The sequence below is a fragment of the Pongo abelii genome, chromosome 4 (genome assembly GCF_028885655.2).
Source record: "Pongo abelii isolate AG06213 chromosome 4, NHGRI_mPonAbe1-v2.0_pri, whole genome shotgun sequence".
Lineage (NCBI taxonomy): Eukaryota > Metazoa > Chordata > Mammalia > Primates > Hominidae > Pongo > Pongo abelii.
In genome coordinates this window covers 84,246,194-84,273,629 of record NC_071989.2, presented here as the reverse complement: position 1 = coordinate 84,273,629, position 27,436 = coordinate 84,246,194, and the positions used below count along the sequence as shown (strand labels likewise).

The following is a 27,436-nucleotide window of genomic DNA, read 5'->3' as shown; positions in this document are numbered from 1 at the left end:
ATCTTATAAAAATATTTCTTTTCCATATTATTAGGTTTGGTCTTTCTTATTATTTATAGGCACTATCTGTTATGTTATTATTGCTATTAATATTTTCTCTGTTATATATGCCAGAAATAGTTTCTTCCATTCTATAGTTTGTCTTCTGAAAGTTGTTTATGGTTCTTTTTTGCCAGCTGGATGTTTTGAAAGCTTATTTAGTGAAATTTATCCATTTTATGGCTTCTTTGCTTAAGGAAGTCTATGCTATCCCAAAGTTATAATCACATTCACTTATGTTTTCTTTTAATTTGTCTGGAGTCTTGTTTTTCATGTTTTCCTCTTTTAATTAACCTAGAATTTATGTGGCAGCATAAAGTAAGGATCTAATTTTTTCTCCTCCCAAAATGCATAGCCAATTCTTTAATGCTTTTATTTATTTATTTATTGAGACAGAGTTTTGCTTTTGTTGCCCAGGCTTGAGTGCAGTGGCACTATCTTGGCTCACTGCAACCTCTGCCTCCTGGGTACAAGTGGTTCTTCTGCCTTAGCCTCCCGAGTAACTGGGATTACAGGCGCCTGCCACCTCACCCGCCTAATTTTTTCTATTTTTAGTAGAGATGGGGTTTCACCATGATGGCCAAGCTGGTCTTGAATTCCTGACCTCAAGTGATCCACCCACCTGGGCCTCCCAAAGGGCTGAGATTACAAGAGTGAGCCACCCCACCCGGCCAATGCTATTTATTTGTATCCTTTCACAATTAATATGGAATGCCTTATCAAAAAGTACACTCATGAAAATGGATCTACTTTTCAACCTCATTCTATTTGATCGATGTATTTGTATTTTCGTGTACATTTCTGAGTGCTCCTCTCTGCTTTTCATTGTTCTTCTGTCTCTCTTTTATATGTGGGTGTGGGTAGTGCTTCTGCCTCCAGCAGCATGGTTCCTTCTTAACAAGTAACTCTAGTCTGCTGGGAGCTAGAAAGCAGTGGATAATTGGGCTTGTATGTATTGTGGCCAAGAAGAAAAAGGATGGCAACACAGCCTACAAATGTCCTATAAGCATTCTGGAAACACAAGGTTTATCTTCCTCCTCAGAAGCCTTTTTTTTTTTTTTTTTTTCTGAGACAGGGTCTCACTTTGTCACCTAGGCTGGAGTGCAGTTCGATCTTGGCTCACTGCAACCTCTACCTCCCAGGCTCAAGCAATCCTCCTGCCTCAGCCTCCTGAGTTGCTTGGATTATAGGTGTGCACCACCACAACTGGGCAATTTTTTTGTATTTTTAGTAGTGATCGGTTTTTGCCATGTTGGCCAGACTGATCTCGAACTCCTGGCCTCATGCGATCCGCCTGCCTCAGCCTTTCAAAGTGCTCGGATTATAGGCATGGCACAGCTGGCCTTCTCATAAGCCATTTTTGCCTCTTCCTTGAAACTTGGCTGAGCATACATTGTTTGAAGAAGTAACTTTGGGATAAGCACAGGGTCTCACTTCTGATGTGCTCAAAGGGATTCCTTATACTCAAGTGCATTTGCCTTCTTGACTGAGGCCCAGGCAGGGCACCCACCACCTGTAGTCACTGCAGAGATGTTTAAGGGAGCCTAAGAGGGCCAAATAAAGAGAGACTGACTTGGTTAAAGGCAAAGTGGAAAGGACACACCTACGTGGCGAAGACACATTTTAGAGAATCATAAGAGCCAACTGTAAAGCCGTGTGGTTTGACTGTGGACTTCTGGAAAGTCACAGGAACAGACTCCACAGGCATCCTGAAAGAGGTATCCAGAAAGAGGGTTTCATCCGTGAAAGAGGCTCGGGCATCTGCTGGGCCGTGAACCCTTTACTCTTCTCAGGGTGACAGCAGCAGCTGCCAGCAGAGCAGGCAGTCTTCATGATGTTTTCCAAACCCGTCAGGTCACAAGAACCACGTGGAGCACTTGCTCAACATAGAGATTCCAGATGCCAGCTGCAGACTCCTGAATCAGCATCTCCAGAGAGAGGCCTGGGCACCTCTGTGCTTCACACACACCCCAGGTGACCCTTTCAGCCTGGCACACCAGGGAAATGATGGAATGAGGGTAAAGGCAACCTTCAAAGCAGATTGAACTCAGCTGGGTAGTGATGCTGCTCATGCGGGTAACTCCTACATCCAGAATGAAGTGAAGGGAGGTCATTCCTAGCATGGGGCTTGCCAGGGCCTGCAGCATCTTTGAGAGCCCAAGGAAACACTAATGAAACCAGACTTGTTTAAAGTGAACCTCATAGCCCACGGTGGACTTATGTATAACACTTCTTCTTAGATTTGCTGTAGAGCAATGATTCCCAGTTGAGTAGGAATTAGAATGAGGGAGGAGAAAGGAATGGTGTAGCTGAAAAATACTGCATTTTTCCAACTAACTAGTGTAGTTGGAAAAACATTCTCATTAGAAATTGCTTTGATTTGTTTTAAATCAAAAGTAATTTACTTTGAAATGTATGAGATGTTAAAGCAGTGTGAGATTTTAATGTTTCTCAAAAAGGAATATGAGTGTAAGATGTTTGAGAGGACCTGTGGTTGACTGGGATAAACCAAGAACTACAAGTCAGATTTGCTTGGGTCATCTGTAGAATGGTAGGGACCTCCTAAATCTCACCCTCTCCTGGCCCCTGCCTCCTGGTTGGCCCTCTCCAGCCCATCCCTCCTCTGCCATCTTTCTAAAACTCACATCACAAGTCAATAACCACCTTGACATTGTTGAAAGGTTTACTGCTACCTATGAGATAAAATCCAAACAAATTTAAGTGTGGCCCTCAAGATCCTTCTGTCTGGCCCTACCCTAAATTTCCAGCTGTACCTCCTGACCTTGCTTGCCATGTGTACTTTGTTCCTGCAGCAGCAGGCTGCTGAAGTTACCCAAACATGGCCCCACTTTGGAACCTTTGCATATGCTGCGCATTTCTCCACTGATCTATCTGCAGATCCAGCTCCTCATCCAGATGCCTTTACATTAAGCCTCTCCCATGTCCCATGCGCCTGGCAGAATAAATTGTTTCCATTTCCCAAAACAAGACATTTGTTGATTGACATAGAAGTCAGAGTGGGGTCTTGGGCAGGGGCAGTGGAGTCTGAAAGTCATCTGTCCATTTGTCTGGTCCTGCCCCAAGACAAGCACAGCTGATTAGGGGATTCCTTCCTTCCTTTCTCCCCTCCATCTTTCTTTCCTTCCTTCCTTTCTTTCCTCTTTTTCTTTTTTCTCTTTTTCTACCTTTCTGTCTCTCTTTCTATCGTGGTAAATAGACAAAACATAAATTTTAACATTTTAAAGGTAAAGTCATGGGCATTAAGAACATTCACAGGGTTGTATAATCATTTCCACCATCCATCTCCAGAACTTTTTCATCTTTCTCAACTAAAACTCCATACCCGTTAAACAATAACTACCCCTGCTCGTCTCCCCCAGCCCCTTATATTTTTTCATCTCTATAAATTTGTCTACTCTGGGTATTTCATATAAGTGAAATTTGCAATATTTATTCTTTTATGTCTGGCTTACTTCACTTAGCATACATATTCAAGGTTCATCCATGTTGTGGCAGGTCTCAAAATTGTATTCTTTTTCGTGGCCAAATTATGTTTCACTGTGTGTGTATACCACATTTTGTTTATCCATTCACACACTGTTAGACATTTGGGGTGTTTCTACCCTTTGGCTATTGTGAATAATGCTCTTATGAACATGGATATACAAATATCTGTTTGAGTTTCCACTTTCAATTATTTTGAGTATATACTTAGGGGTGGAATTGCTGGATCATATAGTGATTCTACATTTAATTTTTTGAGGAACTGTCATATTGTTTCCTGTAGTGGCTACCCTGTTTGACATGACCACAAGAAATGTGCAAAGATTCCAATTTGTCCACATCCTTGTCAACATATGATTTTATTGTAGTTTTCTTTTCTTTTTTTTTTTTTTTTTTTTGAGACAGAGTCTCGCTCTGTCGCCCAGGCTGGAGTGCAGTGGCGTGATCTCGGCTCATTGCAAGCTCTGCCTCCCGGGTTCACGCCATTCTCCTGCCTCAGCCTCCCGAGTAGCTGGGACTACAGGCGCCTGCCACCACGCGCAGCTACTTTTTTGTGTTTTTAGTAGAGACGGGGTTTCACCGTGTTAGCCAGGATGGTCTTGATCTCCTGACCTCGTGATCCGCCCGCCTCCGCCTCCCAAAGTGCTAGGATTACAGGCGTGAGCCACCGCACCCAGCACTATTGTAGTTGTTTTTTAATAATAGCTATCTTAATGGGTGTGAAGTGATATCTCACTATGATTTTGATTTGCAATTCCCTAATGATTGGTGATGTTGAGTCTTTTTTATTAAAAACTTCTATTTTATTGGGGTAAAATTTATGTACAAAAAACTGCACCCATTTTAAATTCAAAGAATTTTGAAAAATGTATATATATCTACGTAACTACCATCACAATAAAAATATATAACATTTTGGCTGGGCACAGTGGTCCATGCCTGTAATCCCAGCACTTTGGGAGGCTGAGGCAGGCAGATCACTTGAAGTCAGGAGTTCAAGACCAGCCTGGCCAACATGATGAAACCCTGTCTCTACTGAAAATACAAAAATTAGCTGGGCATGGTTGTGGGGACCTGTTATCCCAGCTACTTGGGAGGTAAGCAGGAGAATTGCTTGAACCCAGGAAGTGGAGGTTGCAGTGAGCCAAAATCATGCCACTGCACTCCAGCCTGGGTGACAGAGCGAGACTCTGCCTCAAAAAAAAATGAAAGTCTCCACTACAGTCTCCGCCTCCCGAGTTCCACCGATTCCCCTGCCTTAGCCTTCCGAGTAGCTGGGATTAAAGGTGCACACCACCATGCCCGGCTAATGTTTTTTTTTTGTTTTTTGTATTTTTAGTAGAGATGGGGTTTCGCCATTTTGGCCAGCCTGGTCTCGAACTGCTGATCTCATGTGATTCTCCTGCCTTGGCCTCGCAAAGTGCTGGGATTACAGGCGTCAGCCACCGCGCCCGGCCAGCGTCATGGTTTTATAATGATGGAAGAAAAAACCTTAGACAAATTACACCGAACAGAGTTACACTGAGCAAAGAGTGATATGGGATTTGCGAATCGGGCAGCCCCTAAAGCACATAGGTTCAAAGAGGCTCCAGCGCAGAACCGCCTGGTGGAAGATTTATGCACAGCAAAAGGAAACCGACACAGAGAAAACAGAAGTGAGGTACAGTAACAGCTGGATTGGCCACAGCTCGGTGTTTGGCTTATTTGAACACGGTTTGAACAGCTAACTGCCTTCAATTGGCCAAAACTTAGTGACTGGCACAAGAGTAGGTTATATTCTATTAACACATTCAGTAAGATTACAGTTTGTTATGTAGGGAGAAACATTTAGGGCCAACTTAAAATATGTAAGGAGGCCGCTTTGGGCTAAACTTAATTCAACAATAACAACCCACTCTTGAAGGAACATTCCCATGAGAACTAATCTAGTCTGGAGAGCAAGAACTCACTACCGGGAGAATGGCACCAAGTCATCCATGAGGGATCCACCCCGAAGACCCACACACCTCCCAATACACCCACCTCTCAACACGGCCACATTGGGAACCATGTTTTGATGGGGACAAGATCAAACCATATCATCTAGGATATGCTTGTCTCATACTCAAACCTCTAAAACAGATTCCAACCTAACTGTATGCATAGACTCATTGAGCTATGGCCTGATCACTGAGTGTCGCCAAGTCTTACTTCTCACTTTCTATCAGAGAGAAATGCTGCATTTTCCAGTTACTGCCTATCAGCCAATAGGACTAAATGTGAGTGGGTCAAGAAATGTTAACTGTCTAAGTAATTCCACATGCATATTAAAGTATTTGAAAATTCTAGTTAAAAGGTTACTTTTTAAAGATCAGGATGAGGCTACTGATAGCATCAGAGTCAGTGTCATCTTAAGAAACAAAGTTTATTTCTTAAAATAAGCAAATAGCAATTGAAATTAAGTTAAATGGAAAGCAGAAACCAGAATCACCCCTGACATTTGTTTCATAAACCTTTCATAAGGGTCACTTTGTAAGCACGACTATTCTGATTTTAAAAAGGCAAAGAGTTAAATCAGTATAGAATACTAAAAATAATCTCAAAAAACATGTTGACATAAAAGAATGAAAACTGTACTTGATCACACTGTTTTTCTGAAAGTGGCTTGTTAGTACATCAGCACCCCTGCTGGAGGAGGTAAAATTTTCAATTAAAATGGCACTTTTCTTTGGTACAACTTGAAACATTCTATTTCCTGTTTCCTCAAATATTCTCCCAGAGTCATTATCCATCTTTTTCTTTTTTTTTAACTTTTATTTTTATATAAAAGTAGAGACAAGGTCTCACTGGGTTGCCCAGGTTGGCCTCAAACTCCTGAGCTCAAGCAATCCTCTGGACTCAGCCTTCCAAAGTGCTGGAATTATAGACATGAGCCACCATACCCCACCTGTTTTTCTCATTTCACATATGACAGTGGAAAGGTATATGCTGACTGACTGGGTGTAGGTCCCAGGTCTTTGAGATGTTTTCACAATTCTTCTGTTGACCTTAGAAATATATACATAAATGACTGGGTGCAGTGGCTCACGCCTGTAATCCCAGCACTTTGGGAGGCCAAGGTGGGCGGATCGCTTGAGATCAGGAGTTCGAGACCAGCCTGGCCAACATAGCGAAACCCCATCTCTACTGAAAATACAAAAATTAGCTGGGCAGGGTGGCGGGAGCCTGTAGTCCCAGCTACTTGGGAGACTGAGGCACAAGAATCCCTTGAACCCGAAAGGCAGAGGTTGCAGTGAGGTGAGATCGTGTCACCACACTCCAGGCTGGGCAACAGAGTGAGACTCCACCCCCCAAAAATATAAATATATATATACAACTGAAAAATCTTCAGAAAACAAGGACAGTTTTATAAAAGTACAATACTTGAACACTAAGCCAAGTATTATTATTGTAATGAATTTTCAGTCATTATGTACAGTAGATTTTGGTGATAGCCTCATTCTTCATCACTCCCTATAGCCATGGCCTTGCATGTGACATTGAAATTCCTTTCACTAAAGAGGCAATGTCTATTTTTCCATCGCCTTAAAACTGGGATGGCCTGTGTCTTGCTTTGGTCAGTAGACTGTGACTGCGGTGAGAACATGCCAATCCCAGTCTTACACTTCCCGATGTCCAGCATGCTTTCTCTTATCTCTAACACCTCGGCCATTGCCATGGGAATGTGCCAGGATTAGTGTACTTGAAGATGAGAGACATATGGAACCCAGTAAGTCACCCCAGTCATCCCAGTCCAGGCCTTCCTAAATCAGCCAATAGATCCCCAGACACATCATCAGGACTACCCAGCTGGCTATCCCAGAATATTAGCAATAAATGCTTGTTGTTATATGCCTCTGGGGTTTTGTGTAGTTTGTTATGCAGCAAATATCTAACTGAGATCTTTACAGCAAAAGGAGTTTTTAAAACTGAAAGATACCATTAAAAAATAAAATGGCTTATTGTGGGTGCGGTGGCCCACGCCTGTAATCCCAGTACTTTGGGAGGTGGAGGCGGGGGGATCACTTGCGGTCAGGAGTTCGAGACCAGCCTGGCCAATAAGGTGAAACTCTGTCTCTATTAAAAATACAAAAATTAGCCAGGCATAGTGGCACACGCCTGTAGTCCCAGCTACTCGGGAGGCTGAGGGAAGAGAATTGCTTGAGCCTGGGAGGCAGAGCTTGCAGTGAGCCAAGATCATGCCACTGCACTACAGCCTGGGCAACACAGCAAGACTCCATCTCAAAAAAAAAAAAAGCTTATTGTATACTCTCTTTTAGCTTTCCTGCCAAAAGTAATAATGAGTTTCCAGATTGTTTTTTTAAATAGATTCAACACCATACTCAAGAAGCTGTTAACTGTGGTTGTCTTCCAGGAGATGACAGAAATGGAAAGGGTGATTTTTCACTGTATATCCTTTTGTTCTTTTGAAATTTGAACCATATGAGTGTTAACTATTAAAAAAATACAATAAAAATCCTACATGAATACAGGGCATTGACTTGTATTTCTAGAGGAGAGGAGGGACAAGGCAGAGTAAGTGACAGAGACAATTGTTTGTAAGGCTAAATCTTTCAGTGGATATAGTCAGATATTTAGGGTCAATATCTAGGGGGTTATAGCTAAAGAATACTAATATTCCAATAACTTCACTGAGAGACATGATAATATACAGGTCAACTCTGAAAAACTTTAGCATTTTAACAAATAAACTGTGGTTTACTAGGTTAGAGATTTCGTCTAAAAACTAGATCCATGGTTCTCAAAATTTGGTGTGCATAAGAATCACCCCCAGCTCTTGTTAAAAATGCAGATGATCCAGGTCCTATCCCAAGCATTCTGGTTTTAGGTCTGGGATGGAGACCAAAAACCTGCATTATAACAAGCAGCTCAAAAGACTTTTGTGGACTCCATTTCCAGAAGCACTGAATGTAGTCACCGCTGGGTGGTTCAATCGACTACTGAAGCTGCCTTCATCATACAGAAGCAACAAGCCTATGGATACCAGCTTCAGTCTCACCATGTAAGAGACCATTTAATAATTGTAAGAAAATGAATAAGTGAAATTAAGGATCCAACAACATGGGTCAAATAATGCAGAAATTAAATAAAGCTCAAGTATGTTTTAAAAAGAGCTTATAGGATAATTAATCAGATTTTTAAAATACTGAATAATAGAATGTGGGTTACACACATTCATTAATTTCAAGAATAAGAGGACTAACATAACTATGCAATAAAATCAGTCAAAGTTTTTGTTTTGTTTTGCAAAAATAATATTTGCTGCTTGATGAGGAAATACGAATTCCAGAAGAAAACAAATGAATAGCCCTTTTGGCATAAGTATAAAGACTATCAGAGTAAAAAGTCGTGCTCTGGTTATGTTGACAGAATGCTGTACTGAATGTTCTGGTAGCTGCTGGGGACAAATAGAAACATTTCTGGCTTCAGAGTATAGCTAATGACTTTTTTTTTTTTTTTTTTTGAGACAGAGTCTCGCTCTGTCACCCAGGCTGGGCTCACCACAACCTCCACCTCCAGGGTTCAAGCGATTCTCATGCCTCAGCCTCCTAAGTAGCTGGGATTACAGGTGTGAGATACTGCGCCTGGCCATGGCTAAAGATATTTTTATGTTTTTGAGAATTTCAGAGTTCCACAAGATATTTTGGGAGAATCTTGAAGATGTCAAGTATATGTAGCATCATATGATTTCCTAACACCTTTATTTCCTGCTTGAATAATATATTGAGGCACAAAATACTAATTGTGGCTAGGAGATGCTCAGAAAGATTTGTTTGTTTTTTCAGATTATTTTACTTTGGTTTTAATGTGGGTTGCTTTTTTGCCAGAGAGGCAGTACATACTCAGGAAAGAGAGAAGTAGAAAATACTTTAAAGGAAACAAAAATGCCCCAATTGCCAAAATGCAAGTTTAAACATCTTGGTATATTTCTCATTAGTCTTTGCCTTGACTTAGACCTATTTTTCCCCATCTTGTTGGTTTTGTACTGCTTGTGTATCATTGCATTTTCTTTTTGAAAAAATTAAACATTTTGTAGGTTGCCTGTTCACTCTGATGGTAGTTTCTTTTGCTGTGCAGAAGCTCTTTAGTTTAATTAGATCTCATTTGTCAATTTTGGTGATACCATCTCACACCAGTTAGAATGGCAATCACTAAAAAGTCAGGAAACAACAGGTGCTGGAGAGGATGTGGAGAAATAGGAACACTTTTACACTGTTGGTGGGACTGTAAACTAGTTCAACCATTGTGGAAGTCAGTGTGGCGATTCCTCAGGGATCTAGAACTAGAAATACCATTTGACCCAGCCATCCCATTACTGGGTATATACCCAAAGGATTATACATCATGCTGCTATAAAGACACATGCACACATATGTTTATTGTGGCACTATTCACAATAGCAAAGACTTGGAACCAACCCAAATGTCCAACAACGATAGACTGGATTAAGAAAATGTGGCACATATACACCATGGAATACTATGCAGCCATAAAAAATGAAGAGTTCATGTCCTTTGTAGGGACATGGATGAAACTGGAAACCATCATTCTCAGCAAACTATTGCAAGGACAAAAAACCAAACACTGCATGTTCTCACTCATAGGTGGGAACTGAACAATGAGAACACATGGACACAGGAAGGGGAACATCACACTCCGGGGACTGTTGTGGGGTGGGGGGAGGGGGGAGGGATAGCATTAGGAGATATACCTAATGCTAAATGATGAGTTAATGGGTGCAGCACACCAACATGGCACATGTATACATATGTAACAAACCTGCACATTGTGCACATGTACCCTAAAACTTAAAGTATAATAAAAAAAAGAATAAAGTAAAACTATCCGAGTTTAAAAAAAAATTAAACATTATAAGCACTGCTCTGTGCTGTTACATACACTTAAAACGTCTCATTGTTAAAGGGTATAAGTTTCTGGAGAAGTCCTTTAAAATTACACATCTAGAGGAGTTTTGCCTTCTGCTAATATGCAAATAAGGCTGCTATTAACAACCAGAAGTCTATTACTTTTTTTGATGTTATTTATAATTATTTCTTGATAGATTCCCAGAAGTCATACAACTGGGTCAAATGTTATGAACATTTAAGGATGATGACATTTTGTCAAATTGCTTTCCTAAAGCGTGTCCACCGACATTATCTTACCCTTTCTGGTATTCATATTATTTTCCTTATTTCCTCCATTCCTTCTATAATACTTATTAGGGAGTTGTTTTAGCCATCATAGAAAAAGATCATTGTTAATTGGACACGAGCCAGTGTTATCTTGTTTTAAATTGCAGCTATTTGATTATCGCTGAGATGTAACATTTTTCCCCACGTTGGCTAACAAATTGTAGTTTTTCTTTCATCATTTAGTTTTTTTAATCAACTTGTAAGAGGGCTTCTATAATGACGAATTTACTCCAGGTTTACTGAATGTGCTGTAAATGTGTTCCCAGAGTTGATTAACAAAATCTTTGGTTTTCCCCAGGCACAGTGGAGTCATGGATCCTCTGATGATGATCCCTGGGCTGACTCATTTGCCTTTGGGTTTGCAAAGCTTCTCATTCCAGCTCCATCAAGACTGAAGCTCCTGAATGCTAAGTAGCACCCTAGTGCTTCCCTGAGGTCACCATTTTTCAGCCAGACCCAGAGACAGGAAAAATATCCACAGCTGCTTTCTGGTAACAAGGCGCTGCCGCTGTCTGCTGGGCACTATCTTTAAAAAATGGGAGTTGCCACTTTAAACCCCCAGTGTCTTCTGAAATGGTTTTATGTATCAGATTAGAGCCATTTAAGCTATCTTTTTCCCTAGAAAAGAACCAAAGAAGGGAGAAAGAGGAGAGGAAGCATACAGCAAGATAGATATCACCTACAACAAATTTTGATTAAGAACCTATGCTGCCACTACATTAAAAATTGCCCCAATTTTCTCAGAATAAAAAAAAATTGTCTCAGAAAATGATTTTAAGAATATGAGAACTGATTTTCTGGATCCCTGGACCTGCAGCCTAGCCAAATTTTGCCTCAGGGCTATCTCTGAGAGCCCTGCTATTCAAAGTATAGTCCAAAAGGAGCAACTTCAACTTTACCTGGGAAGTTGTTACACAGGCAGACCCAGCCTCAGACCAGTTGCAGCAGACTCTGGTAATTTGTATGCATGTTAAAGTTTGAGAAGCAGACAGATCACAGCTCACTGTAACTTTGAACTCCTAGGCTCAAAGGATCCTCCTGTCTCAGCCTCCTGAGTAGCTGGGACTACAGGCATGTGCCACCACACCCAGCTAATTCTTAAATTTGTTTTAGCAGGGTCTTGCTGTGTTGCTCAGGCTGGTCTCAAACTCCTGGCATCAAGCGATCCTCCTGTCTTCACCTCCCAAAGTGCTGGGATTATAGATGTGAGCCACTGCATCTGGCCAAGAAGCACTATTTTCTTTTCTTTTTTAAAAAAACTTTTACTTTAGGTTCAGGGGTACATGTGCAGGTTTGTTATATAAGTAAATTGTGTGTCTTGGGGGTTTGGTGTACAGATTATTTCATCACCCTGGTAATAAGCATAGTACTCGATAGGTGGTTTTTCAGTCCTCTCCTTCTCATCCTCCACCCTCAAGTAGGCCCTGGTATCTGTTGTTCCCCTCTTTGTGTCCATGTGTACTCAATGTTTAGCTTTCACTTATAAGTGAGAACATGTGGTATTTGGTTTTCTGTTTCTGCGTTAGTTTGCTTAGGATAATGGCCTCCAGCTCTATCCATGTTGCTGCAAAGAACATGATCTTGTTCTTTTTTATGGCTGCATCGTATTCCATGGTGTATATGTACCACATTTTCTTTATCCAGTCTACCATTGGTGGGCATTTAGGTTGATTCCATAGCTTTGCTATTGTGAATAGTGCTGCAATGAACACCTGTGTGCATATGTCTTTATGGTAGAATGATTTCTATTCCTTTGGGTATATACCCAATAATGGGATTGCTGGGTTGAATGATAATTCTGTTTTAAATTATTTGAGAAATCACCACACTGCTTTCCACAATGGCTGAACTAGTAATTTACATTCCCACCAGCAGTATATAAGCTAAGAAGCACTTTTCAAAAACAGTGGTATTGTTGATCTAAAAGGAAGATGCTGAGTCAAAATTAATATAAGTAGAGAGTTTATTTGGGCCAAGCTTGAGGACTGCAACCCAGTGTATATTGAAGTGTATATTCAAGTTGTCCTGAATATACAATCTGATTAGCAGCAGTTGCATGTGAATGTTTATAAAGGAAAAGAGGCAGTTCCTAAGTTGTTGATCAAAATTTACATTAAAATAACATAAGCTGTTGCTTGGATACACATTGTTCTTTGTATCACAGACTCCAGGAACATGAAGATAACAGGGAAGGAAGTTAGTCAGGAACAAAATGCCTTTTTTTTTTTTTTTGAGATGGAGTCTCTCTCCGTTGCCCAGGCTGGAGTGGTGCCACCTTGACTCACTGCAACCTCTACCTCCTGGCCTCCTGGGTTCAAACGATTCTCCTGCCTCAGCCCCCCAAGTAGCTGGGATTTCATGAGCATGCTGCCATGCCTGGCTAATTTTTGTATTTTTAGGAGTGTAGGGGTTTCACCATGTTGACCAGGCTGGTCTCAAACTCCTGACCTCAAGGGATCCTCCCGCCTCGGCCTCCCAAACTGTTGGGATGACAGGCATGAGCTACCACACAACCAGGAACAAAATGACTTTAAATAATTGCCCACAGGCATGGGGGGTGGTGGGTAGGGGGAGGGTATGTGCTGGGGGCATGACCGAAGTCCCCTACTCCCGTCTCTCTGGGCCTGATAAATTTTGCACACCTCACATAGCTCAGACTGCTGAGGGATTTTTTCATTTCTTAGTATCAACCCTGGTTTACACGTCGAATCTTCTGAGGAGCTTGAAAACAATATCAATGTCCAGGCCCCGCCCCCAGAGATTGGCACTGGAATTGTTTGGAAGCTCTCCAGTGATTCTATGCACAGCCAGAGTTGAGAACTGATTTAGTTTCTTTTCTTTTCTTTCTTTCTTTTTTTTTTTTTTTTTGAGACAGTCTTGTTCTATTGCCCAGGCTGGAGTGCAGTGGTGCCATCTCGGCTCACTGCAGCGTCTGCCTCCTGGGTTCCAGCAGTTCTCCTGCCTCAGCCACCCGGGTAGCTGGGATTACAGGCACGTGCCACCATGTCTGGCTAATTTTTGTATTTTTAGTAGAGACAGGGTTTCACCATGTTGGCCAGGCTGGTCTCGAACTGCTGACCTCAGGTGATCCGCCCGCCTTGGCCTCCCAAAGAGCTAGGATTACAGGCGTGAGCCACCACGCCTGGCCAACTGATTTAGTTTCTAAAACTTGTTACAAGGCAGAGCTGATAAAATTCTAAATCTGAGGTCTTCAAATTTTGTGCTTCCTAACTAAACATTAAGTATTAGGATTAAATCCCAAAGTCAGTTAGCTCCTGGAGGATGGGAATATATTATTTGTCTTGTTTTTTTTTAAATATGTGTCAGCTAGTTTCAAGAGCAACTAGATATCTCAGGATAGGAAACAAAACAACAAAAATAGATATCAAATGATTATGGTTTTGCTCATGAATGCATCTCAGTATTGGACAGCCCACCCTTCGTGGTGTTTTCACTTCCTTGGATGGGTCACATAGCAGCACACCAAAATGACCTGCAGATATAGTCATTAAGATAGGCAAAACAGCCAGACTGGCCCTGCCACCATGCAGGCTACTGTAGATGCAGCTTTCTTTTCTTTTTTTTTTTTTTTGAGATGGAGTTTTGCTCTTGTCATCCAGGCTGGATGGTACAATCTCGGCTCACTGCAACCTCTGCCTCCTGGGTTCAAGCAATTCTCCTGCCTCAGCCTCCTGAGTAGCTGGGATTACAGGTGTGTGCCACCACACCTGGCTAATTTTTGTATTTTTAGTAGAGACAGGGTTTCACCATGTTGGCCAGGCTGGTCTCAAACTCCCGACCTCAGGTGATCCACCCGCCTCGGCCTCCCTAAAGTGCTGGGATTACAGCAGTGAGCCACCGTGCCCTGGCCAGATGCAGCTTTCAAAGCTCATCTCCTTACTGCTTATGAGTCATTTCCTGAAGTGATAAACACACAGCCTGCTGGGTTGAAACCATACATGCTGTGTTATCTGAATTCTGAGATGCTACTGAATTCGACCTCTGGTTTTCCATGTGTTTCCATAAGACTAGCATGCAATCAACAGTCCCCATGACAACAAACTTGGAGCTTGAGTTTCACTTTACAGGAATGCCACCATGGGTAGAATCTGCTGCTGTTCTGAATTGTCTCTTGGTCTTCTAGTCTGAAACTTTGCTCAGCAAGCACCTCTCTATTTCCTTTACACAGCAGCTGGCTGAAGATCAGACCTCATACCGAGCTTCCTGTTCTGTGGACCACACCGTACCTGATGACTTGAATCAGTATCTTTTCTTTTCTTTTTGTGACAGGGTCTCACTCTGTCACCCAGGCTGAAGTGTAGTGGCGCCATCTTGGCTCATTGCAACCTCCGCCTCCCAGGCTCAAGCCATCCTCCCACCTCAGCCTCCCAAGTAGCTGGAACTACAGGCATGAGCCATCACGCTCGGCTAATTTTTGCATTTTTCGTAGAGACGGGGTTTTGCCATGTTGCCTAGGCTGGTCTCGAACTGCTGGGCTCAAACCATTCATCCGCCTTAGCCTTCCAAAGTGCCAGGATAATAGGCATGAGCCACTGAGCCTGGCCGTTGAATCAGTTTCTTGCTCCAAGACTTGGAACCCCTCAGCTCTGAAACAGCCAGAAACCCAGAGTGGTGCCTGCAGCTGTAAGCCAACTCTTTACCCCTGTTTGCTTTTATGCTTTTATAATAATTACCAGTTTCTCTGTTTTCTTCAAGTCAATAAAGTTGGGAAATCTTGGATAAGGGCAGTGGTTTTCAAACTCTTTTGCTCAGAACACCTTATTGAGCACGAGCAAATTAAATTTATTTTTTTGAGGACCAGCAAAGAGCCTTTGTTTATGTGGGTTGCATCCATTGGTGTGCTGGAGTCAACTTGTACCTGCTCACAAGAATTCAACATTCAGGAAATTTGTCAAGCCAACTGTTAAACAGTTGGGAGCTTGAAACTGGAAAAGAAGGGAATATTCACACCATCAAAATCGGCAAATGCTAGTTTGCCAGATCAGGCTTTTTTTCTTTTTGTGGAGATCCTGTTTAGCAGCACATCACTGACTTTTTTTCTTTTTCATTTTTTGAGACAGTCTTGCTCTGCTCTGTCGTCCAGGCTGGAGTGCAGTGATGCCATCTTGACTCACTGTAACCCTCGCCTCCCAGGCTCAAGTGATTCTCGTGCCTCAGCCTCCCAAGTAGCTGGGATTACAGATGTGCACCACCACACCCGGCTAAGTTTTTTACTTTTAGTAGAGATGGGGTTTACCTATGTTGCCCAGGCTGGTCTCGAACTCCTGGCCTCTTGATCTGCCTGGCTTGGCCTCCCAAACTGTTGGTATTACAGGTGTGAGCTACTGCATCCTGCTGCCAATGATTTTATCTACTGATATTTTCCATATTAGACATTAAAATGGAGAACTTTTGAAAACATCTATTTCAGCTAAAAATGACAATAAACCCATTACATGTTAAAATAAATACTATATTTTTCATAATTTTTTCCCAAAACAATAATCTAAGGAGGAGAGTTGCATTGTTTTACATTTTTGCAATCTCTTTAATGACTCGTGTAATAGGAGACAGTCAGATTTTCATCTCTGCTTCTGCATTCAATCTGTTGCACTTTCACATGTTGTGTAGCTTCTGGAAAACTCATCTGTCCACTTGTGAGAGAATCAGACCAAAAAAGGCAAATAATATCTTGGTATTTGAAGAGAGTTTGACCTTGCAGATCTCCTGAGAGTCTCAGGAACTCTGAGATTAATTGCATTGGAGAATTTCTCCTCTCTTCTCACATTGCAGCTCACTTAACCACACCTCGTTCACAAAACACAGTTAGGTTTATTCTGTGGTCAATTACTCGTCACACACATTTGGTCTAGTAGTTTTGAAAGGCATAGCCACAAAACAGGCTAATTATGCCAGGAAATTACCGTTGGTGAACTGTTTTTCCCCTTAATTTTCACGACAGCACCTGGCTGAAGATAAGCTACTAATGGATGGTCCAGGCCCCAGAAACTTAAATAGCTTGGTCATCAATGCTGCTTAACCTTTTCCACTTGCTTCTGTAGCTCAACTTCCTCAAAACCATGCCAACAGCAAACAGTTTTTTAAATTTCTTAAATTCAGAAGTATAACCTAAAATTTTCCAAGTGTATATTCAATAGCCAAGCATTCCATTTCCTTAAAAATGCTATTTTTAGCTTGGTGGAAAAAACATTTTTTTTTTTGGATACATGGTCTCACTCTGTTGCCCAGGCTGGACTGCAGTGGTGCAATCATGGCTCACTGCAGCCTCAACCTCTTGGGCTCAGACGATCCTCCCACCTCAGCCTCCTGAGTAGCTGGGACCACAGGCATGCCATTGTGCCAGGTTAATTATTTATTTATTTTTTAATTGAGATGGGGTCTCACTATGTTGCTCAGGCTGGTCTCAACCTCCTGGTCTGAAATGATCCTCTGGCCTCAGTCTCCCAAAGTGTTGGCATTATAGGTGTGAGCCACTATGCCTGGACAAAAAAACATTTTTGTTAGCAAAATTTAAGGTTTTTTGAACTCAATCTATTCCTTGAAACACACGTGAAAAGTCCAGGCCTTAGAAACTTAAAAAGCTTGTGTGTTAACTTATAAAAATTCTGTATGTTAACACAATCCTTGTTTAGTTGAAATAATTTTTTCATTGACTATAACTCTAGAAATAATTTATCAAAAATTTTTTGATTTTCAACCTTGAGAAGTACTGGTCATTTTGCTTTAAATTTCCCCTCCTCCCTTCTGCCTGAGGGAGTGCTAGATGGCAAAGGACTGTCATTTAGCCAGAGAAGACAGCACAGCCCTTTTATGGATTTCCTTTCTGCTCTGACATTTAATTTCTCTCTCACTAGGGAAGAACTGCAGACACTACCCATGATGTCTATAACTCAGAAATTTGAATATATTCTCAATAAGCTTAAATTTTCTTAAGAAGAGATTGAGAGAGAGAGAGCTAATCACTCAATGTCTTTGGCAGAAATGGTGCTGTTTGTTTATTTTTTCCTTGCATTTGTTCTTCCAGATCCATTCTCCACGGCCAAGGAAGCTGATCTTTATGGACTACTTCACCTCTGGGTATTGGGTTAAGATTAGGATCAAGGGGAGGCCTCCCAAGAGATCAGAGGGTGAGGGAGAGGCGTCAGTGTGTTCCCTCCTCTACCTGGGCCTTGGGGGCAGTAATGGCTTCCCCTGATTGCTAGTCTCTGGGGGTGCTTCACCACTCCCTGTTGGTTCCCTTAACCCTGTCCACACCTTTGTAAATCACCTCTTCATTAAATGCCCTTCAGTTAAGCCCTTAAAGTGTGCCAGGACCAGAAAGATATAATAGTAATTTGTTCCAAAGAGATACCAAGCAAATGTTCACATTTATTAATATAGGTTACGTTTTTAAGAGTGAACATAAAAACAGTGACATACTATTTTGTAAGTACATTAATGATAGCATATTTTAATATATACAGACTAATAAACAATGACAGTAAATCTCCACTGATTTAGATAAAATGAATATAGTCACTAAATTAATAAAACCAGTGCTAGCTTCTACTTACAATACAGTTATTTACTTTTATGTAAGTTATTCTATGGTATTTGGAAATAGTTTGCTCTTTTACTTTTTTATTTTTTATTTATTTTTTGAGATGGAGTCTTGCTCTGTCACCCAGGCTGGAGTGCAGTGGCGCGATCTCGGCTCACTGCAAGGTCCGCCTCCTGGGTTCATGCCATTCTCCTGCCTCAGCCTCCCGAGTAGCTGGGACTACAGGTGCCCGCCACCACGCCCGGCTAATTTTTTTTGCATTTTTAGTAGAGACGGAGTTTCACCGTGTTAGCCAGGATGGTCTCGATCTCCTGACCTCGTGATCCACCCTCCTCGGCCTCCCAAAGTGCTGGGATTATAGGCATGAGCCACCACACCCAGCCTGCTCTTTTAAATAAACATTTGCCTTGCAACTTTCTATTTTGTTTAAAATGCTACCATTTTTCATAAGAAAAAAGAGATATGTTTCAACCTAATTTCCAAATTACTTTGTGAATTCCATGAAGATTTTCTATACTTGATACTTAGGAGGTTAAAAAATGCTTTTAAAATCTCATTAAGTCTTAAGTAAATGGAAATTATAGAATAATTTTCCTAGATTTCAATGTCAATTCTATTTTCTTCTGTTATTTCTAAGCAGACTGACATAATTGATTCTTAAAAGAAAACCTGATTTCAGCAATCTATTAAGAAAAACATTTGTAAATAAATAGTGCCCAATTAAAATCAGACTTATTTTAAAAACTATATGTCCTGTACTGCATTATGTTTTCATTAAGTTATAACCACAAGAAATAGTAACCCAAATGTTCAAAGTTCTTTAGCTGACAGGCCTTGTTTGTGTGAAACATATTTATTACACATACATCACACTCTATACGTGATCTACTTTGCTCTTGAGGGCAGGTCTCGGTCTTATTCCACTCTGTACACCCAGCACTTATTGGAGTGGCCACAGCGCATAATGGGTGCTTCCATATCAGAACTGACCTTTCAGAACAACTACTAGATGTGTTTACACCCAGCGGATGGGCATCCAGAAGTCCATGCCTTCTTTCGTTGTTTTTAAGATGGGTAGAGAAGTCTTTCATGGTCATTACCTCCTAGGATATCACATTCTGCTTTGCCAGTTTCTCATAAACATGACCAGTTCACAGCCAATCCCAGGAGGATGGAGCAAATGTGGTGGCCCCAGTCTCATTGCTTTCTGTGAGGCTCAGCAGGAAGGTTTCTGGCCAATCTGTATCTGACATGGCCCTGGCATGTGTCTGCTGCCTGGAGTCCTCCATCGGGGGCGGACACATGCAGCTCTCAGGAATAGGCTACTCTGAAAGCCAGCCTACGTTCACTAGAGGACTTATGCTCAGTTTTGGCTTATTGTGTGCAGTGTGTAAAATGTAAAAAATACTACCCATCAAAACAGAGGCTTTTTATCTGTTTCCATAATTTCAGGAATTCAAACTTGGATATGTTTAAAATGGAAAACACTAGAACTTCTACGCACAGATAGTACTAAGTCTTATCCCTTAATAACTTAAACCTTGCTGTCAAACAATTTCAAAATACACTTATTTGCAAAAGTGGTACAAGCCCAAACTATGGAGTCTCTCACTGTTGATGAACACCATCAAATGTTCAGGGCTAAACTCTACCAACCTAGACTGTGCATATTAAATCAGGGAATCAGAGATTATTTCCATAATTGCTGGGGTGAGGGGGAAAGAGTGTTTTAAAGTGCCTATTCTATACTGCACTGCAAATAATATATGTGTGTGCATACATCTACATATACACACATATAAATATGTATATGTCACCTAGCTATATCCAAAAGTGACATTCATTTATTACTGTAGCATTGGCAATATTCCCTTGGAATAACATGGTCATCTCGTCCTGTTATCTTTCTGGTAATTGACAAAAATACATGCTTGATGGCTCCCATAAAAAGCAGGCATGCAAGTCGTACATCTGTTGTTTTAGGAGGTGAAGTCAATAAAGTTTGGGTGGGGACTAATAGAATCCTCAAGTTATTCACTTTTATAAACTTTTCTTTTTAACCTCCCAGCAGTCCCTTTTCCTAAGTTAACAGCTTCTTGTATATGCTGTTATTCAGGTTACTAGAGCAGGTATCCATTTTACTTGCCATCAGCTGCCCACTGCTGTTATAACTGCTGGGATCGGAACTTTCTTTGCAGCATAAGATACTGTAGACGTACCTCTGGCACTCAGAGGAAGCGTAATAGTAAATTAGGGGGTCGATGCAGCAGCTTATGCTGCTGACACAGACACAGAGGAGGTAGGCAAAGTAGGCAGCCTCTGTGGTGGAAGTGTGAGAAAGGAATGAGTAATGTGCAATCAGGAGGATGTTTGTGGGTCCGAAGCAAATGATGAAGATGCAAAAAACAGCAGCTGACAGGAACAAAGCCCGGGACTTCTTGCTGCGGTTGGCAACTGTGGAAGAGCTAAGACATCGAATGATAGACACATAACAGACCGTGGAAATGATCAGTGGCACAAAAAAGAAGACAGCAGAGAAGGCTGAGAAGTAGTAGGCATAGTAGCCTTCGAGCAGGGTTTCATTGAGCACATCATGACAGGTGGTGATGTTGAGCCCGGGCACCTGGATGGTTTGCTCCTTGAGGAGCAGAGGAACTACCCCTGCGATGGCCAAAGCCCAGATGGCCAGACAAGTGAAGGAAGCCCTTCCCAGAGTACGCCACGAGAGGGACTGCATGGGATACACCACAGCCAGAAACCGGTCAATGCTTATGACTGTCATGAGCAAGATAGAGGCGTACATGTTACAGTAAAATGCTGCAGTGACAAAGCGACACAATTCAGACCCAAACTGCCAATCACTACCGGAAAAGTAATAGCTGATCTTAAAGGGGAGCACAGACACAAAGAGCACATCTGCCGTGGCCAGGTGCAGCATGTACACCACCGCCGGCTTCTTGACCTTCATTTTCAGGATGAACACAATGATGGCCATGATATTTAGTGGGAGGCTGACTACAAACACTCCGGTGTACACAGATGGGACAAAGAGTGTCAGCCAGGAGCTGGTCAGATATCCGGAGGCATCTTCTGAGATGAATGCAGGAAGTGGTTTTTGAAGAGAACTGCTTTTATTGACGGAGACTAATCTGTATTCAGTTAGCCCACTTTCATTTTTCTCCTCATCCTCCCAAAATGGTTCATATTTATCATTGGGGTTCCTGAGAAGAAATGACCGGGGATCTAAGGTGGCATTTGTTGCTTTTGACTCTGAAAAATAAAATTTAAAAAATTTTAAATGTAAAAAGTGAACACATCAACAAGGCAAAAGCGACAAGTAGAGAGCATATTTTACTTTTGTTTATGTTTTCTTACTAGGAGAGTGGGTGGTAAAGAGCAGATAATGCACAAGTAGACTTTATTAGAGAATAAGCCAACTCAAAATACTGTGTAACATTTGTCTTGATATAAGCAATACTTCCTAAACTCTGCCCCTCAAAGGGACAAAGGTGAATGATAAGTTTTCAGAGATCTACCCTGAAGACATTAGGAAAGGCTGAGTACTTAACATAAAGGGATCAATCAGTGATTTCCACACTAGCCACTGTCTATATAAACAAATCACTCCCAGCTTCCATGACTTCTCTTTCCTCTGCATACCTTCATGTGCACACTTTCTCCATTTAGTCTGCAGTCATCCCATGAAACCTGTCCCTTTTCAATGGAAAAATCCACATAGAAAGTTGAGGGGATTTAGGCTGGGCACAGTGGCTCACGTCTATAATCCCAGCACTTTGGGAGGCCGAGGTGGGTGGATCACGAGGTCAGGAGTTCAAGACTAGCCTGGCCAAGATGGTGAAACCCCATCTCTACTAAAAACACAAAAATTAGCCAGGTGCAGTGGCATGCACCTGTAATCCCAGCTACTTGGGAGGCTGAGGCAGAAGAATCGCTTGAACCTGGGCAGCAGAGGTTGCAGTGAGCCGAGATCACACCACTGCACTCCAACCTGGGTGAGAGAGTGAGACTCCGTCTCAAAAAATAAAAATACATAGAAATTAAAAAAAAAAAAAGAAAGTTGAGGGGATTTCTTTTTCTTTTTTCTGAGACACAGTCTCGCTCTGTTGCCCAGGCTGGAGTGCAGTGGCGCGATCTCGGCTCACCGCAACCTCCGCCTCCCGGGTTCAAGGAATTCTCCTGCTTCAGCCTCGTGAGTAGCTGGGATTACAGGCACATGCCACCAGAGGGGATTTCTTAAAGGTTTTGGAGTTAGAGGCAAATTAATAATGGGATTCAGGACTCTCAATTATACGGCCATTGTCCATGACAGTAGTTTTCCTCTACAGTCTTTAGTTTGCTTACACAGGAGAATGTAGAAATCTCTCACTATATCTGGGTCCAAACCACAATCCCTGGGGTCATCTCCTAACATAGTCACAAGGTACCCATCATCTCAGTCATTCTTCTACTTCTTTCCTGAGCAGGTCAGCAGACCAGCCAATGTTCTTGGCCACTCATGCCAGGCCAACCAAGGTTTTTGGAGTATCAACCAAAAATAGGTGAACACATGGAGGTTCCTGGAAGGTGGTGCCCAAGAGAGGGCATGGAAGCTCTGTGCTCCTTCCCACAATCCCTGCCCTATGCATCTCTACCATGTGGCTGTTCATCTGTATCCTCTGTAATTTTCTTTATAATGAATGGATAAAGGTAAGTAAAGTGGTTCCCTGAGTTCTGTGAATCATGCTAGCAAATTAATGGAATCTGAGCAGGGGGCCTTAGGAACTCCCAATGTATAGTGTGGTCAGAAGTCTGGAGGCCCAGACTTATGACTGCCATTTGAAGTGGAAGGCAGCATTGTGAAACTGAGCCCTTAATCTGTGGAATCTATCTCCAGGTAGATCAGTGTCAGAATTGAGTTATATTAGAGGTAGATAGTGTCAGAATTGAATTATATTCAAGGATACCCAGCTGGTGTCCACTGGAGAATCTGCAGGAGAATTGGTTGCTTGGTATGTGGAGAAACAAGTTCCAGACATATGGTGTCAGAAGGATTGAGTGAAGTGCTGGGTAAGAGAAAACAGTTTGGGGAAAATAATTTGGTTTTTCCTATATAACAGCAGTGCCTATATAACATAAAAGGTGACTAAAACCCAGATAGAAAATCCGTAGTCTTTTTGGCCTACAGAACCAGAGGACAGAGTTCAGGGCAATCACAGTCACTGGAAAGTTAGGAGAGAATCCTGGAAAGGAAAAAGTCAGAGAGGGGGAGCCCTAAATTTCAGTATAACTTCTGTCCTAGGGTTTGGCTGACCCTTGAACTCTGCATTTGTAGGAAAGATGAGAAGCACCTCTGCTAAAGATAAAAGAACTGAAGTGATATTTAAGCTTCTGCTCAAGAGAGAAAGAGTCTGCTGCTTGAGTAAAACCAAATTAATTGGCTGCTAAAGCAAAAACACCAACACTCTTTGAAGGAATATAACAAAATCCAGAGGCTTTTTTCCTGTAATTTATACAAGAAAATGGTTTATTCGACTTACAGTTCCACAGGGCTGGGGAGGCCTCATAATCATAGCAGAAGGTAAGGAGGAGCAAGTCACATCTTACTTGGATGGCAGTGGGCAAAGAGAGAGCTTGTGCAGGGAAACTCCCATTTTTAAAACCATCTGATCTTGAGAGACCCATTTTACTATCATGAGAACAACACAGGAAAGACCTGTCCCCATGATTCAGTCATCTCCTACTGGGTCCCTCCTACAACACATGGGAATTATGGGAGCTACAAGATGAGATTTGGGTGGGGACACAGAGCCAAATTGTTATCACCAGATCCAACCAATATACACAAAGTGATAAACTCTGGACGTCTTGTCCCCCTTCTCTCACACTATATACAACAACCAACTTAAATGGATTAATGGCTTACACATAAGACCTGAAACTGTAAAACTACTAGCAGAAAACATAGAGGAAAAGCTTCATGACACTGTTCTGGGCAATAATTTTTTGTAATGACCATAAAAGCACAGGCAATAAAAGGAGAAGTAGACAACTGGGACTGTATCAAACTAAAAACCTTCTGCACAGCAAAGGAAACAATCAACAATGAAGAGAAAATGTATGAAATGAAAGCAAATATTTGCAAACCATACATCTGATAAAGGGTTAATACCCAAAATATATAAGGAACTCCTATAACTCAACAGCAAGATAACAAATCACCTGATTTAAAAATGGGCAAAGGATCTGAATAGACATTTTTCAAAAGAAGACATACAAATGGCCAACAAGTATATGAAAAAATGCTCAACATCACTAATCAGGGAAATGAACATTAAAACCACAATGAGTTACCACTTCATACCTGTTAGAATGGCTATTATCAAAAAGATGACAGATAACAAGTGTTGGTGAGGATACAGGGAAAGGAAGCCCATCTACACTGATGGTGGGAATTTAAATTGGCATAGCCATTATGAAAAACAGTATGAAGGTTCCTCTAAAACTAAAAATAGAACTACTATATGATATGGCAATTCCACTGCTGGGCATAAATCCAAAGGAAATAAAATTAGGATGTTGGCCGGGCACAGTGGCTCACGCCTGTAATCCCAGCACTTTGGGAGGCCAAGGCGGGTGGATCACCTGAGGTCAGGAGTTTGAGACCAGCCTGGCCAACATGGCAAAACCCTGTCTCTACTAAAAATACAAAAATTAGCCAGGCTTGGTGGCACATACCTATAATCCCAGCTCCTCGGGAGGCTGAGGCAGGAGAATTGCTGGAACGCAGGAGGTGGAGGTTGCAGTGAGCTGAGATTGCGCCACTGCACTCCAGCCTGGCTGACAGAGCAAGACCCCGTCTCAAAAAAAAAAAAAAAAAAAAAAGACCAGGATGTCAATAGCTGCAATCTCATGTTCACTGCAGAATTATTTACAATAGCCCAGTTATGGAATCAAACTAGGTATCCACTGATGAATGAATGAATGAATGAATGAATGAATGAATAAAAATGTGATGTATATACACAGTGGAATACTATTCAGCCTTAAAAAAGAAGGAAATTCTGTCATTTGCAACAACATGGATGAGCCGAGAGGGCATAATGTTAAGTGAAATATGCCAGGCACAGAAAGACAAATATAGCATGATTTCACTTATATGTGGAATCGAAAACAGTTGAACTCATGGAAGCAGAGAAGAGAATGGTGGTTAGTAGAGGCTGGGGTTGGATGGGTGGGTAGGGTAGACTGGGGAGACATTGGTCAAAGGGTACAAAATTTCTGTTAAAAGGAATAAGTTAAAAAAATCTCGCCCTCTCCCTCTCCCTCTTAGGTCTCCCTCTCCCTCTCTCTCCTCGGTCTCCCTCTCCCTCTCTCTCTCCCTCTCTCTCTTTGGTCTCCCTCTCCCTCTCCCTCTCTCTCTTCGGTCTCCCTCTCCCTCTCCCTCCCTCTCTTTGGTCTCCCTCTCCCTCTCCCTCCCTCTCTTTGGTCTCCCTCTCCCTCTCCCTCTCTCTCTTCGGTCTCCCTCTCCCTCTCTTCGGTCTCCCTCTCCCTCTCTTCGGTCTCCCTCTCCTTCTTTCTTCGGTCTCCCTCTGTTGCCGAAGCTGGACTGTGCTGCCGTGATCTCAGCTTGCTGCAACCTCCCTGCCTCGGGCTCCTGTGATTCTCCTGCCTCGGCCTGCCGAGTGCCTGGGATTGCAGGCGTGTGCCACCACGCCTGACTGGTTTTTGTATTTTTGGTGAAGACGGGGTTTCGCCGTGTTGACCAGGCTGGTCTCCAGCTCCTGGCCTCGAATGATCTGCCCGCCTCGGCCTCCCGAGGTGCTGGGATTGCAGAGGGAGTCTTGCTCACTCAATGCTCAATGTTGCCCAGGCTGGAGTGCAGTGGCGTGATCTCGGCTCGCTACAACCTCCACCTCCCAGCCGTCTCCCAAAGTGCTAAGATTACAGCCTCTGCCCGGCCGCCACCCCGTCTAGGAAGTGAGGAGCGTCTCTGCCTGGCCGCCCATCGTCTGGGATGTGAGGAGCCCCTCTGCCCGGCTGCCCGTCTGGGAAGTGAGGAGCGCCTCTGCCCGGCCGCCATCCCGTATAGGAAGTGAGGAGCCTCTCTGCCCAGCCGCCCCGTCTGGGAAGCGAGGAGCGCCTCTACCTGGCCGCCCATCATCTAGGATGTGAGGAGCGCCTCTGCCCGGCCGCCCCGTCTGGGAAGCGAGGAGCGCCTCTGCCCGGCCACCCCGTCTGGGAGGTGAGGAGCGCCTCTGCCCGGCCGCCCAACGTCTGGGAAGTGAGGAGAGCCTCTGCCCGGGGGAAGTGAGAAGCGCCTCTGCCCGGCCGCCCCGTCTGGGAGGTGAGGAGCGCCTCTGCCCGGCCGCCCAACGTCTGGGAAGTGAGGAGCACCTCTGCCCGGCCGCCACCCCGTCTGGGAGGAAGTGAGGAGCGCCTCTGCCTGGCTGTCCCGTCTGGGAAGTGAGGAGCGCCTCTGCCCGGCCGCCCCGTCTGGGAGGTGAGGAGCGCCTCTGCCCGGCCGCCCAACGTCTGGGAAGTGAGGAGCACCTCTGCCCGGCCGCCACCCCGTCTGGGAGGAAGTGAGGAGCGCCTCTGCCTGGCTGTCCCGTCTGGGAAGTGAGGAGCGCCTCTGCCCGGCCGCCCCGCCTGGGAGGTGAGGAGCGCCTCTGCCCGGCCGCCACCCCGTCTGGGAGGAAGTGAGGAGCGCCTCTGCCCGGCTGCCCAATCTGGGAAGTGAGGAGCGCCTCTGCCCGGCTGCCCCTTCTGGGAAGTGAGGAGCGCCTCTGCCTGGCCGCCCCCGTCTGGGAGGTGAGGAGCGCCTCTGCCTGGCCGCCCCGTCTGGGAAGTGAGGAGCGCCTCTGCCCGGGCGCCCTGTCCGGGAGGTGAGGAGCGCCTCTGCCTGGCCGCCACCCCGTCTGGGAGGAAGTGAGGAGCGCCTCTGCCCGGCCGCCGCGTCTGGGAAGTGAGGAGCACCTCTGCCCCAGCGCCCCGTCTGGGAGGAGAAATTCTTCTGCCTTGGGATGCTGTTGATCTATGGCCTTGCCCCCAGCCCCGTGCCCTCTGAAACATGTGCTGTGTCAACTCAGGGTTAAAT

General features: G+C 43.4%; 1 protein-coding gene across 2 annotated transcripts in view; it reads right to left on the bottom strand.

Moving 5' to 3' along the window:
• The window catches only part of F2R (coagulation factor II thrombin receptor), a 126,391-nt gene that overhangs the window by 86,478 nt on the left and 12,477 nt on the right, over positions 1 to 27,436 (bottom strand). The window contains exon 2 of one of the 2 annotated variants that reach the window (XM_002815664.5): positions 18,148 to 21,609. The exons of the other annotated variant lie outside the window; for it this stretch is intronic. Coding sequence (XP_002815710.2) covers positions 20,420 to 21,609 — 1,190 coding nt within the window. The 3' untranslated portion in view covers positions 18,148 to 20,419. Of the gene's footprint in view, positions 1 to 18,147; positions 21,610 to 27,436 lie in introns of those variants that run through there. 2 annotated transcript variants of the gene reach the window in all.